Genomic DNA, 18546 nt, shown 5'->3' with positions numbered 1-18546 from the left:
CAACATGGTGAAACCCCGTCTCTACTAAAAATACAAAAATTAGCTGGGCGTGGTGGTGTATGCCTGTAATCCCAGCTACTCGGGAGGCTGGGGCAGGAGAATCACTTGAACCTGGGAGGCGGAGGCTGCAGTGAGCCGAGATGGTGCCACTGCACTCTAGCCTGGGTGACAGAGTGAGACTCCATCTTAAAAAAAAAAAAAAAAAAGTAAATCCCTGCCCTTTGCAGGTGCCAGCCACTTATAAGAGCAGAGGGAGGGCCTTTTAGCTAAATGATTAACTCAGGTGTCTCACATGCAGACTTCTTGACTTCCTCAATTTCTTGAATTTGTTAAAGATGATGTTGTATATATTCATCAGCCATGATAATGAAATGTTTGGATGTGACCATTTTTTTTTTCTTTGAGATGGAGTGTCTCTCTGTGGCTCAGGCTAGACTGCAGTGGCGCCATCTTGGCTCACTGCAACCTCCACCTCCTGGGTTCAAGCGATTTTCTTGCCTCATCTTCCCGAGTAGCTGGCATTATAGGCGCATGGCACCATGCCTGGCTAATTTTTGTATTTTCAGTAGAGACAGGGTTTCACCATGTTGGCCAGGCTGGTCTCGAACTCCTGACCCATGATCTGCCTGCTTCAACCTCCCAAAGTGTTAGGATTACAGACGTGATCCACTGGGTCCAGTCAGATGTGACCATTTTTATTTTAGCAGCTGAGTTAGATTTATTACTGAAATGTATTGGCATTTCTATTAGTAGTTTTGTCCAACCTGTACTTGGTTTACTGAGAACGGAACAGTCTTATCATCAAATAAGCCCACAGCACTTTGTACTTTGCTTGGCACAACATTTCTCTCCTGGTGGTGCTGTTTATTACATCATGTCTTGTCTGTCTTCTGCTCTTGTAATGTAATCAAAGTTCACCTTTGATTCTCCTAGTACCCAATGACACCTGGACTTCATGTTCCAAAATGTTAATAAATGCATGAAAGGATAAATGAATGCATGAATGAAACAAGCACCTCTTTGGCATGTGATTGTGTTAGTTACTACACAAATCAAGTTAGTATATTTATTTTTCACTTGCTCGCTCGGTCATTAATTTAGTTTTAACTGAGATTCTTCAGTATGCTAGATGCTGAAACTTTATGGTCAAAAGGAATAACCCCTGTTCTCTAGGGGCTAGGAGCCTAGGGAGAAAAAGTCAACATAAGTGGCTCTAGGAATTTAGGGGCATAAACACACATGCTGGTAAATATGTTAGATATATCTATTTAATAGAAAAAATAAACTCTAATACTATGAAGTACTGATGTCACTAACAAGCAGAGATTAAGAGCATAAGAAGACTATGAATAAGAATTGTTCCCAGTATCTCCTATTTGACTACCACACGATTAGAAAACTCTTACATTAACTATCTATGAAGGGGATGGAGTTGTGGGATTGACTGAGAAAAAAGGGGGCTGTCAGCAGAAGAAAATTCTGGACACAGAGTAAGGCCTAAGAGAAGGCTCAAAGGAGCTATGAATTGGCTTACTTAAACTAAGGTGTTTTTGAGAATCTTGTTCACAAATAAAATTGAGCTGACAGGCAATGATATAAGGCAAAACTAAAGAAATGTAAATTTGAGGATACCTTAATGAAAAAGATATTTTAATCTGGTTAAATTCTTGACCCATATCTTTAGTATACCATAATTAGATGCTTTTAGAAGTTCTCAATAAAAAGAGGACTTTGTACTTTTTAATATTTTTCTAACTGAGGCTCTTTCACTTAATCCAACAAAGAAAGGAGGGAAAGACCTGCTTCTAAATGAGCACCTTAGAAACGAGAATATACGCACTCGTCTTTGTCCACCTTTTCTCGGAGCTTCTTTAGTTGTTTACTTTGGCTGAATTTCAGATTTTGAATTATGTTCTCGAAGTATTCATCTTCTTTGTAGTTCAACTATATTATATAAAAGATTTGGGGAGAAATATTAAAACCAATATCTTCAAAATTTTTGCTAAAAAACATAGGGATTTTCTTAAATTATATCAGTCAATAAAGTTAACAGAGAGCATTAAAAAACTTACCAAAAAAGGATGTAGTTACAATTAACCTAATCCTATTAGTATATCACAGGTCAGTACTCCAGCCAAATCACAAATTCAGTCTATTATTTTATGATAATCAAATGAAATCAAGTGTCAAACAAACCTCACATTAATGACATTAATCTTCACATAACACATATGGATAATACATTCTTCTTTAGTACTTACCATGTGCCAAGTACTGTTCTAAGTTCTTCAAATTATACATTTTACTCATTCAATTCTATTATACTAATAGAATCTAATATTATGCTCATTTAATACCGATGAACTAAGGGCTCCTATCCCCATTTTAAAGTCAAGGAAACTGAGATACAATTTAGTCAAACTGAGTGGTGGAACTGGGATCTGGAATCAAGGAACTTGGTTTTGAGTCTGTGTTCCTAGCCACTACCCTCCTGCTATAAGGACCCCTGGGGCTTGCAACTGTGACCAGATCATTTAAAAGAGAAAGTCAAGTTTCTTCTGCAAATGGAAAGAGAGAAGAAGGCAGTATGGCTTTCAGATCCCCATGCTAGACTAGTAATCAATGACTGAGGAATCACTGTCATCCCAGGACCTGGGCAAGGATCACCTCGCTGTCACCAGGGTATCACGGAGTCGTGGTGACCACAAAGTTAGCAACAGGACTTTCAGTTGAGTCTGAAATCAGCACTGTAGTGACTTTAGGCAACTCTCTGCTCTTTTAACTGTTACATTACTAGGGCAGAACAAAATAGTTTCCAGTTCTCAAATATCAGAGTTTGTTTTGTTTTGTTTTTAAAATACAGTAGGCATGAACTGGTTTATCCAGTAGAGGAAAACTTAGAAGGTGGAGGAAAACTCGAAGCCTGTGTAACACGTGATAAGGAGCTTGCCTGTTGTTCACCATCTTGATGTCTATCCCTTCCTTGATACTCTTTAAAGGACACCAGATTTTACTCACTGTTCTTAAAATGGAATATATGGAAACCAAATGAACAATAACCAAATATAGTCCTGGCTAATGAAAACAAAAAGGCTAAAACAAATATCATTCTGGCACCAGCATTGCCAGCGTTGAAGGCTTTATATAATATGACCTGTGGTTTTAGGCTACTTCACATTTCAGGCACCGCATAGCTAAAAATGACACTACTATCAGCCCTAAGTATCAGTAGTCCAGAGTCTTTATAGAGACTTACCTCAAGGTACTCATTATTCAGTTTGTTATCATTTGAAACAATGTCATCAGGATAGCCGATCCTTTCTTTAATTGCTAAGGCCTATGAAAATTATAATATTGAATGTGAAGATGATTATGTAACTTTCAGATACACACTTACAATCTGTCCATGATTAGCAATTGAATAACTTGATCTATACTGTTCATAAAACGAGTGTCTGACATTCTTAAACAGAGCACTTTGCAATGGATCTTTCCTGGGAGATTCAAGAACAAAGGAAAATTGGGTCTGAAATTGAGTTTCTAATGCCTTTTCCTTACAGGCTGCAGCTTTCTCAAGAAAACCAACATGAAAACTGACAAAACTCATTGTTCCACATATTCTGTAGTTTTATGAACTTTTTCTCTCAAAGGCTTTTTTATTTTTTCAAGTTTTTAGAAGGAGTAATATTTAGAGCTTCCATTCTAACAGGTTATAATTATCTTTCTGCCTCATTGATTTGGCTGAGAAAACAGACATGGGCTTATAGGTTTACTGCAAATATTATTCCTAAATATTGGTTCCTGGAATTTTTATGTTCTCCTTTATTCTCCGAAGTCAGTGTACCTATCTTCTCAAGTTCAATAATGACATTAATTAGGTAAGTGGAAAACAGAGTTTTCCTTGTTATTCCAGCTCATATTTATCATGTATTTACTACTATCTTTCTTTCTTTCTTTTTTTTTTCTTTTGAGACAAGGTCTTGCTCTGTTGCCCAGGCTGAAGTGCAGTGGCGCAATCAGGGCTCACTGCAGCCTCTACCTCCTGGGCTCAAGTGATCTTCCCATTTCAGCCTCCCAAATATGCACCACCACCCCAGATAATTTTTGTACTTTTTGTAGAGACAGCGTTTTGCCACGTTGCCCAGGCTAGTCTGAAACTCCTGGGCTCAAGCAATCTGCCTGCCTTGGCCTCCCAAAGTGATGGGATTACACCAGTGAGCCACTGCACTCGGCCTATTTACCACTATTTCTAAAGTTCATTTTAAATTATTTTAAAATGGTTTACTTTATTTATTTTATTATTTCATTATCACTTGTTTACTACTTGCTATTTCTATTTTTGTTTTATTTCTATCTTGGTTTTCTCAATGATATTTGACTTCTGATTCTACCACTTCATATCACTCTTAAATAATTTAATTAATTTAAAATTTTCATGAGGAGTTTAGCCTGTATCTCCGAGTTACATGGTTTGCCATCAAATGGATGTGGTTTTATTGTAAATCTGTTACATGAGCCCAGGGTTTCCCCAGTCAGTGGATCAGACCTCATATGTATCACTGAAGTCACTGAGGCCAAATCCATTTTCTTGTAGGTTTGCCATCAGTCATGACAAACCAGCCCCCACTCAATGATACTGTATTTCCTATAAGACATTTCCTTAAAGAGTGTGCTAAAGGATACAAATTCTACAGAAAGTATAAACTAGTACACACAAAAAAATTTATTGTCAATTACTTTGGGTAAATACTGTAGCAAAAACATTAAGCAAGTTTCTTTATTGCAGGACCTCTTACAATTAAACATGGGTTAGATTATAAGGTTAGAATCATAAGTTATTATAAATGTCCAAGATGGGAAATTAATTTATCAATTTATTCACTCCACATATTTCAAGGATCTTCCAAAGGCCATGTATGTTGTAAAGGACTGAGGATATAATGCTAGGCAATATTTTCTGTCCCCCCGCCCCCACCCATAAAGAGCTTATTGTAAACAGCAATGATAAGCAGTGAAATAAATATTAACTCCCAGGTATGATAAAATCACACCCTAGGAGCATGTAACCTAGCCTCAAGTGAGATGAGGGAAGCCTTCCTATGAGAATTGTATACTAAACTCTTTTGACCATGAGCCTCTTGTGGAACAACTTGCATGTCCGGTATTTCGTGACACCACTTTGGAAATGCTGATCCAGAACAATCCAACTGGCTTTACCAAGCAGAACCATGTCATGCACAACTGTGACATGAAAGGAGCAAATCCAACCTGAATGTCTGAAGAGCTGGCCAGAGTGACGGAAAAATAGCAATACTGGGGGCTGAGGTTCTAGGCCTAACCCACTCAGGGCTCTTTGAGAGCTGAAAGAAGATAATCCTTCCATATGATTTAACTCTAAAAGAAAACTAGACCAGAGGTTGATTATCTTATTAAAATACATTTATTATGGTCTCTTCTACCAATCCAAAGAGTCTGCTTTTTCTGCCACCCTAACTACAGAGATTAGTCAGGATGCATGTGAATGTTGCTCATAAAGAAGGTTCAGTTTTCACAGGACCATATTCCCCCTAGTTGTTATATAATTATAAAGACAAATGATCACAGTAAATTTAAACCTAAGATTTCCTGAGAAATCTTAGACTTATTCTTATGCAAGAGAGTAAAAGTCTCAATAAAAGCTGCACATTATGGGTGGGCAGGAATAGTTATCAAAAAGCTTCTTCAACATCTCTTTAATTATAAATCTTATAATGCACCAATAATGCACCACCTTACATTTGCTTGAACAGAAACTTAACATTTTCACCTTGCTAGAGTATTGGTTGCAGAGATAAAAGATTCAAATTGTAGAAATAATCTTTATCCACAAAAACTCTTTTGGGAAATATTACATATTGAAAGAGCTTACAAGTTTTTATGCAATCTTTGATTATATTTTTTTTCCTAAATGTTTTTAAAGTTAACTTTTCCTATACAGATTTTTCTTTGCTGGTTAGCTGCGTGCTCTTTACCTTTTCTTCAGCTCTCTTTTTGGTCTCGGCATCCATCCAAGTGAGGTCATCTAAAGTCTGAATAAAAACTTCTCGGATCTGTGCAATCAAATCCTCAACCTCAAATTAGAACAGAAGACAAATATAGGTCATTAATTCATTCTTTGTAACACAGATTTTTAAAAATAAAGCTACATGCTATCTTTGTATGACTTAATATGTTAATAAATGTAAATTTATAGACAAACTGTGACCTAAGCTAACAGATATATGGGACCATTATATTTTAAAAGCAATATTGCTGTTATCAACACTCTTGATTAAATAGGTCTTAATATATGCAATAAGGTAAAAATCATTTTCAGAATGTAATGGTTTCACTATCATACTCGAAGAACTAACATAAAATATTAGGGTTGTCATTACCATTAGTGGTTTAGCTAAGCATAAAGTAACATTTCAATAAATTCTTTCACCATACCATTAAGTACCACTGTCTTCATTTTCCTAACAATGAAAAATAAAGCACTTTTTTTATACTCCAAATGAATCCTGTTTTACTTTCTATGTTTTTAAGAAAATACTAATTTTGGGGCAATTTTGATAATAGAAGAGTTTATAAATGACTATATAAATAGAACATGTTGCTGGGTACTCCAAATACACTGCTTCTGGAAACCGGTGAGCTGGTTTTGGACTAGACAGTATTAGGAGCAGAAACATAACTAGACTCTTGGGGAAGGCAAGGGAAGATTTATTGGGAAACGATGGCATATTATGATTCAGAGGTTCTCTGCCTAAATTAATAAAATTTTAGCCAAATGATGGAGAACTGTAATCGCTCATCAATGTGAACAAACTGATAGTGTCCTATATAACTGACAATGTATCACTCTGAAAACATTACCACGTGTTTACTCTCTCCAGCAAATGCTGCTTCCACATAAAGCCTCCCCACAGCATTTTCCATATTCCCATTGACATAGTTTGCACAACGTCTCCAAGTTGCTGTTTCTGAGGTTGTACCATAAAGGGCCTATGGAAGAGGAAAAGGAAATGGCGTTTGACGAGAAGGAAAGGTCTGGAGCATGTTAAGAGCACGCATTTCACAAATGTCTCGTCTAAGTTCTTGAAATATTCATTACTTCTCCTCACAAGGCATATATTCCTAGCCTAGGATGAAATCTAATCCAAATGGATTGTTTACTTATATATGATCTGAAAACTAGGTATATTTTCAGTAGATGCCCCAGTAGAACTTTTTGCTATTACAAGTTAGTATCATTGTAGAAAGCATTAGAAAAAAATACAACATTGTAACCACTGCACAAACATAAATGTGAAGTTATATTCAATAAATCTAATGGGGGAAATATGGTATATGAGAAAACACATTATTGCTTTTCAAAGTTTTAGCTGAACTCTGAGTACTTAGGGAAACTGTATGTGTATAGATTTAAGAATAACAGGATAACCTAAGCAAGGGAGATTCAGCACAATACCATTTTTGCATTCTTTAATTTAAAAAGATGTCTACATTTTATTTTTAAAGACAAAAACTGGAAATTTTAATCAATCAATGTTATTTTCTTTCCAAGATTCCAAATAACATATTTGCTGGAGTCTCTCCTTCCTCAATCTCTACTGCCTACTTCCCTCACCATAGTACCAAAATGGTGATTGTTTAAGTAACAGAGGTATAGGCTAAGAAAGGGTCTTATTTAACTCCAGGTAGGGGTACTTTCAATAGACCGCCCACATCAACATAGTCCATCTGTGTATATGTCCAATGTGCAATGAGCACCTAAAAATCAAGTTAATTAAAATAGATAACCCCGAAATTACTTTTAACACAATAACAACAACAACAACAAAAATCAAGACGGTATTATTTCACGAACTGGTTAAATAACCAAAGGTGACTCCTTACAGGACAATGCAATCATGGTGCCACGTAGACCATCATAAGATGGTGAAGCCCATGAAGACTTATCTTCCTCGGCAACATATCCTAAATATGTGCAAGATAATCAACTTTGGCATTTTGTCCCTTCGCAAAGTTCACCATGTCCTAGCAGTGTACATGGCAAGCCTTCATAACCATGTATCACTTTATGCTTTAAGTCTTAAGAAAAGAGAGATTTTTTCTTCACCTTGCGGAAAGCATTTCTGGACTCCTTGTAGGTTCGGCTGAGGCTGCTTACAAGATCCATTATGAATCTCCAGGACATTAAATTTTGAAGATCTCTGTATAAAAAAAACCACCACCCAGTAACAGAAAAGATGAGGCTGCAAAGCTTCTGAAGAGTGATATGAAATACAAACTTTGAAGACACGGGGACTGTGACATACCTACCTGGCAGAATATTTGGTAAGAATGGGCTTAAGTTTGGTTAAATATTCTGGAGCATAAACAACCACATCTTCCTCATTTGTAATACTAATATTCACAGTTGACATGATTTCATTTGTGAAATTTAACCAGCTGAATGGCTGGAAAAAAGCAGGCATGAAACATTCAGAAATTGTGTATTTCTCTTCTTGGTTCCAAGATTCAGTTATAGTTAGAGGGTTGGACATTAAGAGGTGTCACTTGCATCACATAATTATCACATTGATCAGTTTGATAATTCACTTGGGATTCTTCCTCAACTGTTTCAATCAGTTTTTAAATAAAAACTAGTTCTTCAAATGATTATTTACACAGAATAATTAAACCAACCATTTAAGAGTAAAAACAAAGCCTTTAAGCTTAGGGAACATATACCTAGAAATTAGGCGTAATGCCATCTTCTTTGTCTAACCAATACAGAAATAAAAATAGAATTTAAATTTAAATTTAAAAATAAAGCTTTTTTGGTTGACGCAAAAATGAAAACGTGTATAAAGTGTTTATCTTTTAAAAATGGATATTAATAAACCATTCAAACACAGTAACACATCTCAGTGGAAATTCTATTACAGATGAAAACATACTGTTATAGCAGTGGTACAGTGATATTATGAAGTCAAAGAAAACAGCATCTTTTCAATTATCAATATTGGCTCTACAGGCATGCCATGTTTACACTTCAGAAGCTAAGTTTGGAGTTGCCAAAAGATGAAATCTTGTCTTTCTAAATGGGAATTGATAATGTTTAAGACTATCAATATATTAGGCTGTATTTTACACACACAAACACAAGCACACAACACCTGCTGAGTATGGGGTGCTATGCTATGCACTTTTCTTCATTTCCTTTGGTGATTTAGGTAGTTCTTTCAAAACATATTTATTAAACACTTATTATATTAAAAAATATATGTAAGATATCTAACTCAATAATTTATGCCTTTGGAAAAGTCCTTGTTAACTAGAATTAGTGCCAAAGAGAATGTCATCGCTGAATGTGGTAGTTTGTAGATTTTCCCATAGATGTTGCTTCATTTCTTGGCTGTGTGCGTCAACTAACACACAAGAATAAATGCATAGCCACAAAAAGAGATTATTGGGTACTAGGTAAGGAAAAAGAAGTCAATTGCTGTTTATAAATGGAATCTATAAGAGAGATTTTCTTTTTATTTGTGTTCTATTTCTGAATTATTGTTCTGAACACCTCTGTAGATGGCCTTGATGAGAACATGGGAAGTTCTATGAATAAATTATCCTTTTTCAGAGTTAAAAGGAAATCTAGTGCTTTCATTGTGTGACTGTCCAAGTCTGATGACTATATAATGGCCTCTCAGAAAGATGTTCAGTTTTAGTATTTTCCAAACCCCTTCCTATGGTAGTTTCTAGTATTGTATAGCTGCCTTAAAAGGAATTTTACCAGCTGAGAGAGGTGTCTCACACCTGTAATCCTAACACTTTGGGAGGCTGTGGCCGGCGGATCACTTGAGCTCAGGAGTTCGAGACCAGATTGGCCAAACCTTATCTCTACTAAAAATACAGGAATTAGCCAGGTGTGGTGGTGCATGCCTGTAATCCCAGCTACTTGGGAGGCTGAGGCAGGAGAATTGCTTGAGCCTAGGAGGTGGAGGTTGCAGTGAGCCAAGATTGTGTCACTGTACTCCAGCCTGGGCAACAGAACGAGACCCTGTCTCAAAAAAAAAAAAAAAAAAAAAAAGGAATTGAAGTTCATTTATTTCAATAAATAAAAACTTGATGAATTTTAGAAAGAGTATTTCAATGTTATAATTTAGAAAATGGCACAATAAGAGAGCACAAAAAACTTACCACTTACCTTCCCATTGATCTCTAGTGAAAAGTTACTTTGGATCTGGGCCAATGTCATCTTGTTATAAAGAAGCATTGGATCATTTCGATCTTCAGGTTTAGCTGTAGCCTATGGATTTAATTTTTAATCATTATTTTAGAATTAAGAATTCTTTACAAAAACATAACTATATTTGAGGGTAAAATATAGGATAGATATAACATAATTTAAGTCCTATTCTGTACTTGTTTTTGTAGTTTGTTTTGTCATTTCAAAAAAAGTGAAATGTAAGAGATTTTTGGAGTATATTTATTTAGTAAGTATTATTGAGATTTGGCTGTGGTGTCAAGTTTAAAATTTTTAAAAAATCTTTCTACATTTTGACAACTGCTAAGCCATATAAGCAATATTTATGAGCTGTGGCTAAAGGCCAGTTCAGTTGTGTCTGTGAATGTTTCATATTTTAACTTTCTTTGATATGGTCATCTCCAATTTCTCTCTTAAATACTCTTTCTCCCATCTTCACCGTTACCATTCAGTGTCCTAGTTAAAATTCAGCAAGGAAAAATAGGTGCCACTGTTTCTACAAGAATTTATGGCAAGTAACACAGAAAATTCCTGGTACAGAGCACAATTTGGTTGCAAGTTATCTGCGAGTGGCAACATTATGGACCTTCCTTTGTGACCGTTCTCCCACCCTGCCAGACCAGTTTAGTGCTCTACATGCAGCAGCATCCAATTTTATTTCTTTCACTGAATTTAAAAAAAAAATTGCAATAACAACTCCCCAACTAGTGGCTGAAATGAGGAAAAGTAATTTTAAGTGAGAAGAGACAAAATGTAAAGGTTTAAAATTGGAATTATTTCTCAGTGACTATGGCTCCAGTTTCTGCTTTAGGTCACTTACCTATTCATGTACTGAAAACAATTATTTATTGAACAAGTCCTACGTGCAATACTATGCTGGATTTTGTTAGAGATGCATAAATGATTCAACAACGGCTAAGGCCTCATGCCAATCTAATACAAGAGTCTAATACGAGACTGAAAATATAGGCACATAATGCTGAGATAAGACACAACAACTACAGAGCTGATGCTGGTCAAAGGAGAGCATGGTCTGGGAAGGTGCAAGTGGCAAAAACCCAGAGGAGGAAACATTTCTCCTCTAGCAAGTCTGTTTCCAACACAGAACCACATGTAACCCATTCAAATGCCATTCATTCAGTGGCCCCTCCAAGAACAGCCTGGTTCTGATAGGAGATTTTTGATTTCACATAGCCCCAGGAAAGCTAAAATTGCCCTCCATGATCTTGACTCTTCAAGATTCTGATGAGCTTACATGGCAGGGGCAAGTAGATAGGGAGTCAGGGATGCAGGTTGTCGTTTGCAATGACAAAGAGAACTCTGTGGGTCCTAGACTGACTCTGACCATAGGTTTAATCAATAACCTGGATGCTGTTTATACTCAGAGACTGCAGTGCCCTATCAAAGAATCATCAGGGAAGAAAGTGCCAACTCAGGCTCCAAGGGTTGATCTAGAACCAGAAGAAATTCAGAAATACACTCCTTGGGCTTTGTTGCGAAATTATTGTCTTATCCTCTGTCAGCTCAGCAGTCTGACAATTTGAACTCAGTGGTATCACATTGCCACACGGCTATGTTCAGGGGTTTAATACTTCTTAGCAAAGAAATAGAGACAATCTCTGTGATCACTTTAAATTTTAAAATAAAGTAACATTCTATACATATCTAAACTAAAACAGCTTTGCATTTGCCCTGAGTCTGAAGGGCATCTAACAACAGTTTGACTGTAAATGGTAGAATTCTGATGAAATCCACTTATAACAGGCAATTAAGTGTTTCTAGCTTAATATTTGTCCAATTTAGTGTGTCTTTTAAATGTCAGGAACCCAGTTTACTATAAAATTCTTTAGTTTAAAAGGTCCTTTTGAAGTCAATGATCTATTACCAAGCCATGCATTTTTACTACTTGGTTAAAGTGCTGTACCTTTTACTCTTAAAGTATGATAGAGAGGGGAAAGAAAAAAAAAAAAGCGGTTGACATTATTCAGTATATCAGAAAAAAATGCGTTTTACATTGGCAATTTCTTTTTCCAATTCCATAACTTTATTCATTTCCAAAGCAAGCTGGTTTTCATCGATGGGCAATCTTTCTTCCTGACGAATCAATCTGGCCACAGAAATCATAAAATCCACATATGCTGTACAAGCCTGCAAGAAATAAATAGTACTAAACTGTTGGAGAAGCTCTAAATATTCATCATGGTACTTAAAATTTATTTTCATTTCAATATTAATCTTTGGTAATAGATAACCTTAGTAAAATAAAAATCCTTTTCTAAATACTTAAAGAAATGACCTGCACAGATTCTTAGACAGTCAATATATCTTTGAATTAGAGCTTAAAGGAGAGCAATGAGGTATCACTTTGAAATTACTAAGTAATGTATAACCACTTGGTTATGGAGACTTTGTAATTTTCAATTTTCAGTAAAGTTATTTTGCCTTAATTAGAATGAGTTGCAAAACACTTGATAAGCAATAACATATACTAATTTTTTCTGTGAACAATAATACGTTTCTTTTTAAATTTTATTTTATTTTTTATTGACACGGAGTCTCGCACTGTTGCCCAGACTGGAGTGCAGTGGCGTTATCTCAGCTCACTGCAACCTCCACCTCTAGGGTTCAAGTGATTCTCATGCCTCAACCTCCCAAGTAGCTGGGATTACAGGCGCCCACCACACCACACCCAGCTAATTTTTTGTATTTTCAGTAGAGACAGGATTTCACTATGTTGGCCAGGCTGGTCTGAAACTCTTGACCTTGTGATCCGCCTGCCTCGGTCTCCCAAAGTGCTAGGATTACAGGCATGAGCCACTGTGCCCAGCCATAATAATTTATTTCTTTACCAAATCTCTTTTTCTCAGATTTTCTGTGCTCATATATAATCATTTTGTCAACTATTCATGGAAAAATGACCATAAACTCATATAACAAAATCAGACATCTTTTTATCTGCCTCCTTGAGTCAAACAGTTTCTTTTTTGTGAAGCTGTGTTGTCAGGAGCTCCACCAACACACACCTGTAGGTTTTAGTTAATTCCATAAACAGCTCCTGTTACTGTAAACTTTCACTATAAGATACCATAGATTTAGATATTAGTTTTCTTCTAATAACTCAAATTCTTTATATTTTATCTTCACATACATCTTAATTTGCAAAAGTAAACTATAGAATAGTTGTATTACTAACCTTTTACAGAATATGTAAATGACTTATTCAAGTTCGTAGTGGCAAGAACACTAGGAAATAGAGTCCCACTTCCGTTAGGTTTGAACCAATTGCTATTTATTAGCCATTATTACCTATTAGCAACTAAAATACATTACGATTCCACCTCATTTTAAAATTTAGTAAAGCAGTCAATTGTGATTATGGATAGGTGAGATTTCTATGCTTCAAAGACTTGTTTGCAGGGTAAATACAAAGAAAGGCTATAAAGTGTGCTATAATGTGCTTGAACATTTCCAGAGTTTTAAGAATATTTTACATCCTTACTGAACAATTAGAAGTGAAAGGGTCATCCTTATATTCACTGTCAGTGCAAAGGTACATCTAAATGTTGGGTACTTATGGACATAGAGATGGCAATAATAGATGCTGAGGATTACCAGCGGGTGGAGGGAGAGTGGAGCAAGGGTTGAAACACTAACTATCAGGTACTATGCTCACTACCTCAGAGGCCTGCTTCCCTCCAACAGACTGCAAACATAGTCACGCAGCCATTTCTGGGTGCTGGAAATAAAAAATAGCCCCCAGTCAAGCAGGACACTAGAGCAGGAGGAACATGGGACCTAAGAGGACCCAAACTCAGACCAGCATAGGGACCATTTGGGGCTTTCATCAGGTTATTAATAAGAACCTGAAGATTTGTACAACTTCTTGTATAACTTCTAAGGTTTATTCCATGCTTGGGGGGCTGAATCTAGTTCTTTTTACAAACTGAGTTCAGTTGATCTCAAAAATTCTCTGTCATATTCACTAAATCTCATGTTTAAAAGCCCCCTTTTGTTTTCTTAAACACAGATAACTGAACTGAGTGAAACTTTCTATTAGTCACCTGGTGCCAGAAAGGACAAAGCGAGGTCAGCAGTTTCCCTTGCAAGCTCTGTCTTACCATGTCATAGCTGTGTTATGCAGTGAGACAAGCTCTGCCATGTATCACTGAGGCACATATTGGCCGAGCAGTTTAAAATACACAAACTGGTTCCCTATAATGATAGAGCCACCTACACAAGATTATCTTAGGTCTGCTCAGATTTCTCTATCTGACTTGCCACCATCTGAGTCCATCATTACCTTTCACATGAATTACCATGTGGCCTTCTCTGATCTCTCTGCTTCCATTGAAACACATTCTACAAACAGCAGTCAGAGATGGTTTAAGCAAGCCAAATTGAATCACCCATGCCTTACACAAGTGACTTGTTATTCTATCACCTTGATTTATTTTCTTAATAACACTCACAATTTGTCTCATTTCCTTAAATTATTTACTTGGTTATTGATTGTCTATCTCTTCCCATTAGGACATGAGTTTCATGGGAACAAGGACCTTGTTTCCTTGGAATCACTACTGCCAAAAAAGTATTTGTCACGTAGCATAAGCTCAATGAAGATCTGTCGAATTAAAAAAAAATGAAGTTAAACTGTAAATACATTAAGTTTCTTTCACTTCCTATTTCCTCGGAACTTCTATTCTTAGTTCAAGTCCTGAACAGTTTCTCTCAGCTTGTACATTGGGTAGGTGGACAAAGAAAATCCCCTGTTGTTAAGTCTCCGTTCGAGCTTGCACCTGCTCATCTACAGGATGGCCAATCTCAGCCTGTGCTCTTTCCCAGGTACGCACAATTTGGAGACTTCTTCTGGCTTTTCTGATCTAGGCGCACAGACTCTGGGTCATCACTTTCTGGTTTCAGTCCATCATGCCCATGTTCCAAGTCCTCTATCCTCGTCCCTAAAATGTCTCCATTTTTATGAACCCCAGATTTTGTGAAGGCTCTAAACTTCTTTATAACTCTGGCTTCTCCTCCCTAGCCATGCCCGGCAGCAGTATACCCTGTAGCTTCTACTCTCCAGTTCCTTCCCCACCTCCTTATGCTCTCAAACTCTAGCCCCAGTGGTTTTCTCACTTTTCTTTTAGTCCTGAAATGCTCTACTCAAAGAAATATTTTGTTGATGTATAAATGCACAAGTAAAATAAATCATAGTGGCTTTTGAAGTGTGTGTATATGTGAGGTGTTTCTTCACAGAGCCCTGTAAGTGGCACACACAAAGTAGTCCTTAGGGTTGGAAACCACCAACCTCACTTATTTCTCCTTCTCAGACAAACATCAGTACAGAGCATAAACATATCTATTATCAAATTATGCTCAAATATTTTGGATTCCTAACCTTCAGATTTCTTTATGAAGGAGAACAAAGTAAGATAACAATTGCTCTTGATACGCTAAGAAGGTAGAGAAAGGGAAGCTTTGAGACCAATTCTAATTCGCCCCCAATACAGAGTTCAGACTCTTTTGAAGGTAGGTGATTCCTTAAGAAAATTAACGTCCTCATTCCTTTCAGTGAATCAATATATAAGAACTCTCTCACATGAGGGGGCTGGTTGGTTCCATTTAAAAATTTTGTGAATGGGCATGGTTATGTTTATGGGCCGTGTGTGTCTTTCGTATTGTTTTCCTAGCATAGAAATTCGTACTCCTGTAATGCATAGAATTGTTTTGAATCTCACTACTCTGTTCTTTGAGGCAGCAGTGTGTCATTAAGTAATCTTTTCAGATAATCAGAATACCTCAGAACTCAGGTTCCACCTCTTTAACAAAGATATATCACAAGAAGCTCCTTGACGAGAATATTTTGAGAACAGTTTGTTAGGAATGGCAGACACGGTGAATGTGGGCCCCTTTCTGAGATGATGCAACTGTTCCATATCACTTTTCCTTTCTAGATTGTAATAATAATCAAATATTACAACACAAAAATTCCATTATGCGGGTATCCAAAGCAAAAAAAAAAAAAGGATTTCTGTAAAGTGAAATGATCTGTCTTAGTAATTATAGAGGCTATTTTCATAGTTCATAAGAAGTTTGGTTTTAAGATTATGGAAGATGATTCCTCTGGATGACCTGGGTTATCCTGGAAGGAAGGATCAAAGAAGACCTGGGGAAATGGGCTGAGTTAATAATCTGATCAAGGAGACCTATGATTAGAGTACTTTTGACTGACGAGGGAGTGTGACCCTCCCTGAACCTCAGGCTCTGAGGCATATCTGAAGAAGGTAGACCCCACACTAAAGTTTAAAATTTATAGGCTACAGCGATATGCAAGGAAGCCAGACTTCTCTGGTCTAAAAACATCTTTATTTGACAAAAAAAGTTGGTGATTCTATGCCAATTCTCAAAACTCCTCTTGGTTATCTTCAATAAAATAATGTAAATTGCAAGTGCATGATACCCATTGATTGTATAAATATACCTCAACAAACTGAGTTTAGCAAAGAAATAACTGGGGATTGAAAAGAGGCAAGAGAACACAGAGTTTGTAAAATGCTCAAGAAATGTATGCTATTAGCTGTTGACGCCCTAAAGCTCACATTTCCCAGAATCAAGGGAAGGAAACAAGAAGGGCTTCCAGAAGATTGGGTTCTTCTTTCTTTTGTTTCCTCTCTTCCCTGCCATCTTCCCCCTCAATCATTCATTCACTGATTCCGTAGTATTTAAGGACCAGAAACTGAGGTAGGTATCAGAAAAAGAGCAAAGGGCAATGAGACACAGCATTGTTTCCATTTAATTTACAGTTTTATAGAAAAAAAAAGACATTAAATAAGAAGTATACAGAAACCTGGGTGCCAGGAAAACTATATTAGAGGAAAGAGTGTGTGCAGGTGGTGTGTGTGTGGGGGCAAGTTCTAGGCAAAGGGAAAAGCATATATAAAAGCCTATAAGGGAGAAAATCATTGAAGCCCAATGATACACTGACATTAACATTTCTTCCAGATTTATAACTCCTCTGCTGAAGGTAAACTTGTTATTCCACACTTCTCACCATTTTTTGTTCATGAAGCAATAAGACACAAGACAGAAATACTTAAGGTGGTTGACATCTTTCAGAGATAGCAGAGTAGTGGAAAAATTAGAATTAACTTTTATTTGATAACTTGCTAGAGATGCAGGGGAAACTGAGGGATTGCAGGTGGTAGGGATTAGGAGAGAGTAGAAATCCTTATTTTTATAAGGATAACATTGGAATTCTTACTGTAACAACACACACTGTCACCTCCATGCCCAAAAGAATGGAGTTAAAAAGAGGGAGAGGGTGCAGAAATATTCAGATAATTACCCATTTCTGGGATGACATGTAGCTTTTATTTTATATGCAACTCCCTTCCACTGAAAGGAGATTGCTTACAGCTTGGAGCACTCTGCCTTGAGAAGAATTCCAAGATCTCAGGTTAGCAGGAAAGAAGGATGTCACCAAAAGTACATAGTTGTGGAAGAGGAGCGAGGCAGCAAGCATGGTGCGTGTTTGCTAGCCTGATTCAGTGTTGAAGAGCACCTAATTTAAGCTGAGAATAACTTACGGGCTGTAAGTGCCAGTGCAGGTGAGTTTCCTCTATCATTTGCTCATTCAAAGAACTCTACTAGTATGAAGTACCAACTCTTAAGAGATTGTAATAACGTAATAGAATGAAGAAGAGAGAAGGAGCAAAGTTTGCCACTATACTACTCTTTTGCTGAGTGTTGAGGGCAAACTTCTGAGCCTCAGATTTCTTACCCATAAACTCTATAAACATATTACTGATTCTAGATTTGATCACCACTGTGTTATTTGATCACAAATACAGTATTTCCTAGATCAGTGGATGTAAACTGTGGCAGACTCTGCTAAATGACATTGGTATATGTGCTCCTCATCTTTTAAATGATACGACCTTCCTCTCTGCCAACCAAATTTTAACAAGGCACAGACATGGCCATTCTGCCCAAGACTACATTTTCCTGCCTCCTTTATATTTAGTTGTGGCCACATGACAATGTTTTAATCAATGGAATGTATGCAAGTTTTGCACCATTTACATAAAAGTTAACTATTTGTCTACCACTTCCCTCTTTTCTTTTTCCTATGGCTTGACATGTGAACAGGGCACTGGCGAACCAACTTTGACCAAATAGACTAAGAAAGGGGGGCGGAGCAAGATGGCCGAATAGGAACAGCTGCAGTCTCCAACTCCCAGCGCGAAGGACACAGAAGACCGGTGATTTCTGCATTT

General features: G+C 36.8%; 1 protein-coding gene across 6 annotated transcripts in view; it reads right to left on the bottom strand.

The window, feature by feature from the left end:
* The window catches only part of MME (membrane metallo-endopeptidase), a 94627-nt gene that overhangs the window by 30792 nt on the left and 45289 nt on the right, over positions 1-18546 (bottom strand). For all 6 annotated transcript variants that reach the window (XM_011958988.1, XM_011958989.1, XM_011958992.1 and 3 more), the window contains 8 exons: positions 12287-12421; positions 10214-10315; positions 8347-8483; positions 8144-8237; positions 6898-7026; positions 6012-6110; positions 3257-3337; positions 1841-1944 (listed from right to left, as the gene is read on the bottom strand). In XM_011958988.1, the coding sequence (XP_011814378.1) occupies positions 1841-1944; positions 3257-3337; positions 6012-6110; positions 6898-7026; positions 8144-8237; positions 8347-8483; positions 10214-10315; positions 12287-12421 (881 nt within the window). The remainder of the gene's footprint in view (positions 1-1840; positions 1945-3256; positions 3338-6011; positions 6111-6897; positions 7027-8143; positions 8238-8346; positions 8484-10213; positions 10316-12286; positions 12422-18546) is intronic.

Source organism: Colobus angolensis, unplaced genomic scaffold (genome assembly GCF_000951035.1).
Source record: "Colobus angolensis palliatus isolate OR3802 unplaced genomic scaffold, Cang.pa_1.0 Scaffold48, whole genome shotgun sequence".
NCBI lineage: Eukaryota > Metazoa > Chordata > Mammalia > Primates > Cercopithecidae > Colobus > Colobus angolensis.
This window is presented reverse-complemented; position numbering and strand designations above follow the sequence as displayed.